Here is a 9,474-nt window from a genome sequence, read left to right as displayed (position 1 = left end):
AAAGAAACCATCTTGTGATTATCGTTCTTAGGGATGAAAATATGTGAGAATTCATCAGGATTCTATTTATAAATAAATAAAAATTAGGTTTAGGTTTAATAATTTCTAATAAAAAAATGTAAATTTTAAATTTCCAAAATGTAAAATATATATAACGCAAGAGAAAAAGTAATTATTATAATTTAAAAAATGTTGAATACTATTACAATACAAATTCTACATGTTTCAATAGAAGCTATAGAGTTTTTCAAAAATTTATACATAATTAGGATTTATAAAAATACAAATATTTACAATATAAGGTTCAAATGAACATCTTATAGCCCTCCATAACCTCCAACACCGGTATGATCATCTGCTTGTGTACATAGTATAATTATTGCAGTTCACAACCCAACAAGAAAAATAAAATTACACAATTAAATTAAAATTTTATAATATACACAATTAAATTAAAAGAGAAACCCAAATTACAAGATCAGTTTCTCAATTATTCAATCTTCTTCAAATCCCAACATAAAATAATCACATAAATCTCACAAGAATCTACACATCTAGGATATTCAACAAAGATAATAACATCTAACGTCTTTCGGAAAATCCATATTAAGTCCTACCAGAGACTAACACCGGATCCAAAGATTACAAACGAATCCAATATAAAGGATCAAGATAAGTTCAATACAACTCAAGTCGTGCATCTCATATGTCACGGTGTGCATGAACTCCCCCATCAACTTCTCCCCACTTATATCTTAGTCTATGTGACTTATTCATCAGTGTAGCTCGTAAATATCTGTTACCACATATGCATCAATACTTAATACACAAAAAAACATCAGTCCATACATTATCCCAAATGTATGAATTCAATTTCATACTATTTTCATCATACGATATAATTCAGAATGTGATCCACAACGTTCAAAAGTCTATCTTACATAAAAAAAAACAGCACTTAAATACTACACCATCAAAATCTAATATTTTTACAAGTTTTTGAATAATATATAAACAAATAACACAATATATAAACACATGACATCCCTGTAAGAAAAATTGAATACTGTGACCACCTCCCTTCCTCATCCCGATCTTTTAGTCTAGGGTGCTATTAAAATTTAGCTTCCTTTACCTTAATTGTTTGTTTTCTAAGCAACTTCTAGAATTTTATTCCCTCAGTCTGGAAAAGCTTCAAGATTTAAAGGTCTAATGCAAGTTATTCAAAAAGAACATAAAATTTAGTATATAGTAGAATAAGTTGAAATGATTACTTTTCTCAACTGACCCTACCAAAATTGATAACTAAATCCTAAGGAAAAACAAAGAACAAAGGATCTTTAGAGCAAAATGAACTTACTCTAATTGAAAATTTGATCGGGTATAAATGTTTCTTAACTCCTCAGCTAAAACGTGGCCCGATCAGATTATAAAATAAATACAAATTGAGAGAAGAAATTAAGAGAGAAAGAAAAAAAATGGAGAGATGAAGAAAGGGAAAAAGAGAATTTTTAACGGTGTTACCGTCTATATCTATTTTTAAATAACTATTATTTTTAAAATATTTAATTTCTTTCAATACTAATCTTTAAAAAAATAAAGAATAATATATAATGAAAAAGACACATTGATGTTTTTTTTTAAGTTTGATTAGCTTATTAGATCTATTATTTTTTTTATAATTTTTTCTAAGTCAAATTACTAAACACACATTTATGATCTATTATGTTTTTTTAAATTTTTCTACAAGACAAATTTGTAAACACATTTTTATGATCCTAAGCTTTTAAAAAAAGCTGCGTTTCACCTTAAACAAGACTTGTGTTCACTGAAATCTAATTTTACTTGATTTGATTTTGCATGTTTCCATCATCACTGGTTCTTGAATAATTGAGGCCGTGTTAATTTAATCTTTTATAGAATGAAAAGTTTAAACAATCCTTAAATATTTGAAAAAATATAAATTAATTCTTAATATTATAGCTTAAAGAAAAAACAGTAATTAATTTTCTATCAATTGGCCCTCAATATTATATTTTAATAATAAAGTAGTTCCAAAAAATTTAATAGTAGATTTAATTGATGCTCTTTTTATCTATTGAAGAACTAAAATAAATATTTTATTCTTTTAAGAACTAAATGAAGAGTGTCTCATCCATTTAAGAACTAACAGTATATACAAAATTAAATTCTATCCATGAAGTTCTTCAAACAAATTTGGCAATATCATAAACAGTTATATTGTTTTATACAAAATTAAATAAAAGCAGTATGTTAATTTTTTATTATTTGTCTTGTAATAATTTATGTTTTTTGGTTTATGATTTTTTCCTAGACATGATTATGAGAATGATGTTTGGACCAGAGTGAGAATTAAGTAAAAAAATTATTTTTAAATATATAATTTATACAAATATACATACACTTTAAAGATTCAAATTAAATAACTAACATACAATAAAAAAAAGCCTTACAAAAAAAGTATATTTATCTCACTGAATGAGTGAGATTTAATCTGTAACCTATAAGGGCAAAAAAAAAACTAACCTTTTTTCCCAGCTTTAAAGGTAAAAATGGCTTGATTTAAGAAAACATTTATATTTATAAAAATTAAATGCAAAGTTATTATATATTTTTTTTTTAATTTTTAAAATAAACATATAATAGGAAAATTAATTTATGATTCTAATTATTTCCTATATAAATTTTTAAGAAAAATGAAATAATAATTATATAAATGTTTACAAAATTATAAAAATGTAATGGTCATACAATATAAAAACCATCCAACGTCATGTAAAATTATTTTAGGTTATTAATGTATAGATATTTTTATCATAAAAAAAAGTCATCAACTAGACACTAATTAAGAATTCGATAATAAAAAAATAGAAAATATATTAAAAATCACTTAACATATATTAAATAATTATCTTACCATTTAAATCAGTGGAAGGTAAAATTTTCGGTGGAGTGGTGGGAACACGAAATAAATAATTAAAACAATAATAAGAAAATGGAACAAATAAAAACAAAACGACAGGTCCATCAACGTTTCCCTTTCGTTTCACATAGGGTTTTGTAATTATACCAATTGTTTGTGACCAACACGCTTTCACTTTACTGAACCACCACTTCATCTTCACTCTTCCTTCAAATTCCCAACAAGGTAACCCCAAATTAAATCCCAGATCTGTTTTTTCTTTTGCTTGGCTAAGCTTCATTCTTTCGTGCCCACGTGTTCTCTTCTCCAAAATCACTTTTCTTTTCTTTTTTCCCCATAATTTAGGGTTTTGTATTGTGATAGAGACACCAGAATTTCTGGGAATTTCTTGTGACACGGGGTTGCTATTGAATTTTTGTTGTGTTTTGCTTGTGGATTAGGGTTGATTTATTCTTCTTTACAGCATTGAAGCTATCCTCTGTCGTATTAATATTCTTTTTGCAATATCTAGGGTTCAAGGGTATTATGCTTGCTGGATTCATTCTCTTGCTGAAATGCAGTCTTTCTAGGTAGAGAACTCGTTCTCACAGTTTCATTTGTATACTGAATGTATGTCTTTTTTTCTATATGAAGTTTTGTTTTTGGTTAGAATACTTGCAATTTGATGCTGTGCAATTGTGGAATGGTGAGTAGTTACAGTACCTTAAATGGTAAGACACTGGAGGTCTGTATCACAGGCTAGGACCCATTTGTTTTATCTTTTGTTTTTTTGAAGAAAAATGTTTTTTTTTTTCCAATTAGAAGGCTTGTTTGAGAATTTGTAAGAATTATTATTTTTTTCTCCGAAAAAAAAAAGTCTCAGAGAAAGGTACTTCAGTCTCCGATATGCTAATGATAGTTTCTTAAAAATAAGAAAAAACTCTGATAAAAGGATGTAGGCCACAAGTAGATCATTGGTCATATCTTCCAAGATTTCTGGCCATATGGTTAGCCGCAGTATGTTTGGAGTGAACGGATGTAAGAAGAAATATGTCTCAGTTAGTCAATTTAAGTAGGTTTTTCATTTCCCTATAGTTTAATAATTCGAATTTAGAAATATAATTTTTCATGCTACAGGCAAATGATATAGTGAACTGGCCTTTTTTTTGAATGAAATTACCAAGTGAGACCCTTGTGGTGATGAAATCATGGATCTTATTTCCTGTATATTATATTCCCAGAATTAACACAGTTGGCGTTCTGGAACCTGTAATTGTAAGATGCAGAGCTACCAGAAATTTTGAACCTTCATTTTTAAACATGCTGTATAAGAAACTATGGGCACTAAATATTGGGATATTTTATCAGATAAAGAAATTGTTTTGGGTAAAGCAGTATTGTACTGATATGGTAGTTGCTTATTACTTACATGTTTGTTCTTGATTTGTTATAATATATATATTTTGGCTATAATGTTCTAATTATTTGGTTCAGTGGTCATCTCTCCTTTTGAGTTAATGGACTTTATTACAATAATATCTCTCTTTCCTCATATTTGGTTGCCCTAATGTCTTTAAATTCTAAGTCTGTTTAGTTCTCTTTACCTCTCTTTTCTAAAAACTTCAGTGTTGAAATATGAATTGAACACTCATCTAATGTAGTAAAAAATGTTATTTCTGCACTACGCAGGTTGATTAAATTTCTTTGAAAGCTTGTGGGCTGAAGTTAATTGTTTTTCTGTTGACAGAAAGTTTGTTCAACCATCTCTATCTTGGCGTTAGCTATGCTACCCACTGGAGCAAAAGAGACCCAATTACGTGAGAGCAACAGCCAAAAGGTCCATCCTCAACCAATGGAAGATGCCATGAATCAGAATCCAGAAGCAATGGAAACTCTAATATCTAAAATTTTTACAAACATCTCTTCCTTGAAGTCAGCTTACATCCAGCTACAAGCTGCTCATACTCCTTATGACCCTGATAAAATCCACACTGCTGATAAACTTGTTATTAGTGAGCTGAAAAATTTGTCTGAACTCAAGCATTTCTACCGGGAGAACAATCCAAAACCCGTGTGTGTTTCTCCTCAAGACTCACGTTTAGCTGCAGAAATTCAAGAACAACAGAGTCTTCTGAAAACTTATGAGGTCATGGTGAAGAAATTCCAATCTGAAATCCAGAATAAAGATTCCGAGATCCACCAATTGCAGCAGCAGATTGAGGAGGCTAGCCAGAAGCGAACTAAACTAGAGAAAAATCTGAAGCTTAGAGGTTTGTCTACCAAAGAATCCGAAGATGAAAATGGCTTTTTTCCTGTTGATCTAACTCCAGATCTCTTCACCTCTGCTGTGGAAGCAGCTGCAAAAGCCATTCATGATTTTTCTAAACCTTTGATCAACATGATGAAAGCAGCTGGTTGGGACCTTGATGCAGCTGCGAACTCAATCGAACCTGATGTTGTTTATGCAAAGAGAGCTCATAAGAAATATGCATTTGAGTCTTACATATGCCAAAGAATGTTTAGTGGCTTTGAGCTTGAAACCTTCTCTGTTAAATCAGACAATATTACTGTAACTAAGGAGAGCTTCTTCCACCAATTCCTTGCTTTAAGAGAGATGGATCCCTTGGACATGCTAGGGCAAAATCCAGATTCCATATTTGGGAAATTTTGCAGGAGCAAATACTTAGTGGTAGTTCATCCAAAGATGGAGGCGTCATTCTTTGGAAATTTAGATCAGCGAAATTATGTGATGGGTGGTGGCCATCCCAGGACTCCTTTTTACCAGGCTTTTCTTAAACTGACTAAGACAATCTGGCTTTTACACAGGTTGGCTTATTCTTTTGAGCCTAACGTCAAGGTATTTCAGGTCAAAGGAGGGAGTGAGTTCTCAGATGTTTATATGGAAAGTGTGGTCAAGAATATGATAATGGATGACAATGATGAAAAACCCAAAGTTGGTTTGATGGTTATGCCTGGATTTTGGATTGGGGGAAGTGTGATTCAGAGTAAAGTCTATCTGTCTGGTATGAAGGTTGCTGAATGATTCCTGAATAGAGGCAAGGCTTTCAGCTAATGCATAGTTGATTGTACGAGGTTTGTTTGAATTGTCGTTTCTTTATCTTGTAAGATAATTCTGTTGTCTGTAATTTTTAATATCCCTTTTAGTGGTTGTAAGAGTAAATGAGCCTTTTATCCTTGTTTACATTCAAGTCCCTTCTTGTATTATGAAAACATCCTGCACCAGAATTCCAGTGTTTGTGGAGGGGAACAGGAAGGTGTGGTATATAAAAAATTAGGATGGTTAGGAGCAAATTCTTGTTGACTAAAATTTACTGAAAGTTGCAAAATTAGAACAGGCTCATTAAATATGATAAGATCCACTAATTATTTTTACCAATAAATTTCAACTATTGAAAAAGAGTATATTATAATATTAATTAGTATACACATCTAAAATCCTAAAATATGCAAAAATTTATAAAAGTGAGTAAAAGAAAATAATGCTCTCCACTCTTTCCAAAGTTCCTCTTACCCTATACCTATATCTATTTGTGTACATAGTATACTCATCACATTTTATATACAAATAACACATACAAGAATAAGTTATAAAAATCAAATTCTAACGTACGAAAATATAAATAAAAAATAATAATTAATTAGATTATATCATTCATATAGTACTCAATACACATCATATCAACCCAACTTCATTTCAATATCATTCTCAACAATCATAAGGAGTACACATTGATCCATTTATAGAGACACCTTCTAGAAGACTTGTATTAAGTAGGCTCTACCATAGAGTAACATCTGATCTAATACCCAAGACTTAGATTTACAAGCAAATATGAGAGAAAGAAACAAGGTAAGTTCAAACATCCAATATCATGTGATTACAAACAGTCACGATGTGTATGAACTCTTTAATGAGTTTCTCACCTACTGATATCTTAGTTTATATGACTTAGATAATTAATGAAGTTATAGGATCTTTGTTAAACATAGGTGCAAAAACTTAATATCAAACCAATAAAAAGGTCATACATTATTCCAAATGTAAGATTTCATTTCCATACAATTGCATCATCTTCATACAATACATATCATTCACATACAATGCATATCAATCACTCAAATTAATTACATAATCATCTCAATTTCATAGACCTTCCATTCTCACCAATCCATGTAGAAATTGTACAATTCAATTAATCATACAATATCACTTTTATATATATTACACACCATTCAATCCCAAAACATTTAAACATTCACAAATCAATTGATTTTTTTTTTTAAATGTATACTTTGTATAAAAAAAATTCATGCATAATTCAAATCATTGAAAAGACATGAAAAAGAGAAAATAAAAATAGGATATAAGTTTTTTTTAGGTTAGCTTGAGCGAAAATTTATAGCTTAAGTGAGAATGGACTTCCTTTGAGCAAAAATAAGGTCGAGAGGGATGATTTTTCAGTGCAATTTTCACTTGAGCGAAAATATGTTCGCTTGAGGAGAACAAAATTGAAGAACAAGTCAAATGCAAAATATTTTCGCTTGAGCGAGAATCATCTCGCGAAAATACTAGTAAATTAGCTTAACAACATACTCAAATTACATTTTCAATTCTACTTCTAAACAATTTTAAATTATTAATGGAAACTATTATTTGCTCAAGCATATTGCTTCAATTAATTCCATACACGCAACACCATTTAAATTCAATTTAAATAACTATATACTTAAATATGTATAATACAATTTTCATATTAACTTATTATCCAAATAAGTTACCCCAAGATTATATTCAAAGATATATAACTTCTCTTACGTGAAAATTTTTATTCCATTAAAAATTCCAACTCCAGGGAAATCATTCCAGAATCTAAGGACCTAAAGCATGTTGTCCAAACAATAGAAAATTTTAGTCTAAGGTAAAACAAGTTGAGAGGAACACTTTTCTCAACTGTGCCCATCGTCCCCATCAAGATTGATGGCTAAAACATAAGGAAAATCAGAAAATAAAGGATCTTTAAAGTAAAAATGAACTTACTATGTTGGAAAACCTGATCGGGTATAAATGTATCTTGACTCCTCAGCTAGTGCATGGTGTGATCAAATTTTGGAAAAATGAGATATAAGAAAGAAAATGAAGAGAGAATGGAGAGAAGAGATATTTAAAGAGAGGAAAGATGAGAAAAATGGGAGGGGGTGTACAGGGCCACGATGTCACAATTATCCTTAACAACAAAAAATTTTGTCCTTAAAAATTAGCTTACCAAGAAAAATTAGGATATGATTCTCTTATGTTCTCTTTTATTCCTCAAGTGGAATCACAACATATGAGATTTCACAACACTTTGACTATATCGATATTTTTACACAAAGTTACTTTACTTGAGAACCCAAAATTCTAATGTACTTCAATGTAAGACAAGTTCATATGGACAAGTACAAGGATCTTACAAGGTCCCATGAACTTTGGGTTGCTCTCCCTACATCGTGTAACTCTCAGACAATCATTTTTACCCATTGAGAAACCTAAAGGTCTTCTTCCTTTATCTATATCAAATTTTTGCGTTGTCGAAGATGTCTTCAATCATCATAGTTCTAAAAATTTGACTCAGTTGCTTGTAACTGAAGTGATGAAAAATACTCTAAGTTTTGTTTGACCAACCTTCCTTCTGGTGCATACTGAATTAAGGCCCCAAAGTCTTTTTCCTTCCATCTCCAATAGACAATCTAGGTCAACCCCATGTTCTTCGAGTATTTCGCAATATTTTTGCTGAAAGGTTATTGTCAAATTGCTTAAGAGATGTTGATGTGACCTAACTCAATGACTCACAACTTTGTTGTATTATAACATGAACATAGGCATCTCACACCAACCTCTTCGCAATTATATCTCAAATAAAATTCATGTTATTCGATCCCAGATTATACTAATATAGACAACATCAAATACCAAAGAAATGGAATCCATAGAACCTTGAGATATGTATAACTAAATAAAAAATGGAATGCTTCCATATTTATTGGAAGAGTCACTTTTACTTTCTAATGGTCATGATGTGGTGTCAACATCACTAGCTCACTTTGTTCTTCATCTCGAGTGATAATATTCTCATATTCAGAAGGATGTGCAACATCAATTATTAGAGACCTCTACTTAGAAGACTAGGATTTACCACTGTCTCACTCCCTCCAATACCACAAGCTAAAGGATTCATCCTCACCCTAATAAAAAGATAAGCATAACCTAGCCAAACACAAACTTCCTTAACATTAGTTATAGTACCAAATGGCACCTCTTCACCACTTTTATCAAACTGAGATCTCTTAAATCACCAAATTATCGACATAACCTCAAACATATACTTCAGTTGCATAGGTAGAATATGCATAATATTTATTAATCCATCATTTATTATTCATATTGAGTTATGTTTCTTCTTTATACGTGACAAGTAAGTGACAAATTCATGAAAATTATTTCACTCTCATTTTGAGAATGTCAAACTATGTTAACATATTTCCAATCATTA

At 30.3% G+C, this 9,474-nt stretch overlaps 1 protein-coding gene across 6 annotated transcripts; it reads left to right on the top strand.

The window, feature by feature from the left end:
• Positions 1-3,023: 3,023 nt before the first annotated feature.
• On the top strand, positions 3,024-6,235 carry LOC137818382 (protein GRAVITROPIC IN THE LIGHT 1). 6 transcript variants are annotated; one of them, XM_068621775.1, is made up of 3 exons: positions 3,031-3,169; positions 3,456-3,513; positions 4,671-6,235. In XM_068621775.1, the coding sequence occupies exon 3, from the start codon at positions 4,707-4,709 to the stop codon at positions 5,964-5,966; it is 1,260 nt and encodes a 419-aa protein (XP_068477876.1). In that variant the 5' UTR covers positions 3,031-3,169; positions 3,456-3,513; positions 4,671-4,706; the 3' UTR covers positions 5,967-6,235. The 6 variants fall into 6 exon arrangements, with proteins under 6 accessions (XP_068477878.1, XP_068477876.1, XP_068477879.1 ...); XM_068621778.1 differs by having other exon boundaries at positions 4,613-6,235; XM_068621776.1 differs by lacking the exon at positions 3,031-3,169 and adding an exon at positions 3,190-3,344.
• The last annotated feature ends 3,239 nt before the right edge of the window (positions 6,236-9,474 follow it).

The sequence above is a fragment of the Phaseolus vulgaris genome, chromosome 10 (assembly GCF_000499845.2).
Source record: "Phaseolus vulgaris cultivar G19833 chromosome 10, P. vulgaris v2.0, whole genome shotgun sequence".
In the NCBI taxonomy this organism is placed as follows: Eukaryota; Viridiplantae; Streptophyta; class Magnoliopsida; order Fabales; family Fabaceae; genus Phaseolus; species Phaseolus vulgaris.
This window is presented reverse-complemented; position numbering and strand designations above follow the sequence as displayed.

Bases quoted from the DNA above. Each gene is read 5' to 3' on its own strand.
- LOC137818382 (XM_068621777.1), top strand. From the start codon at position 4,707: ATGCTACCCACTGGAGCAAAAGAGACCCAATTACGTGAGAGCAACAGC.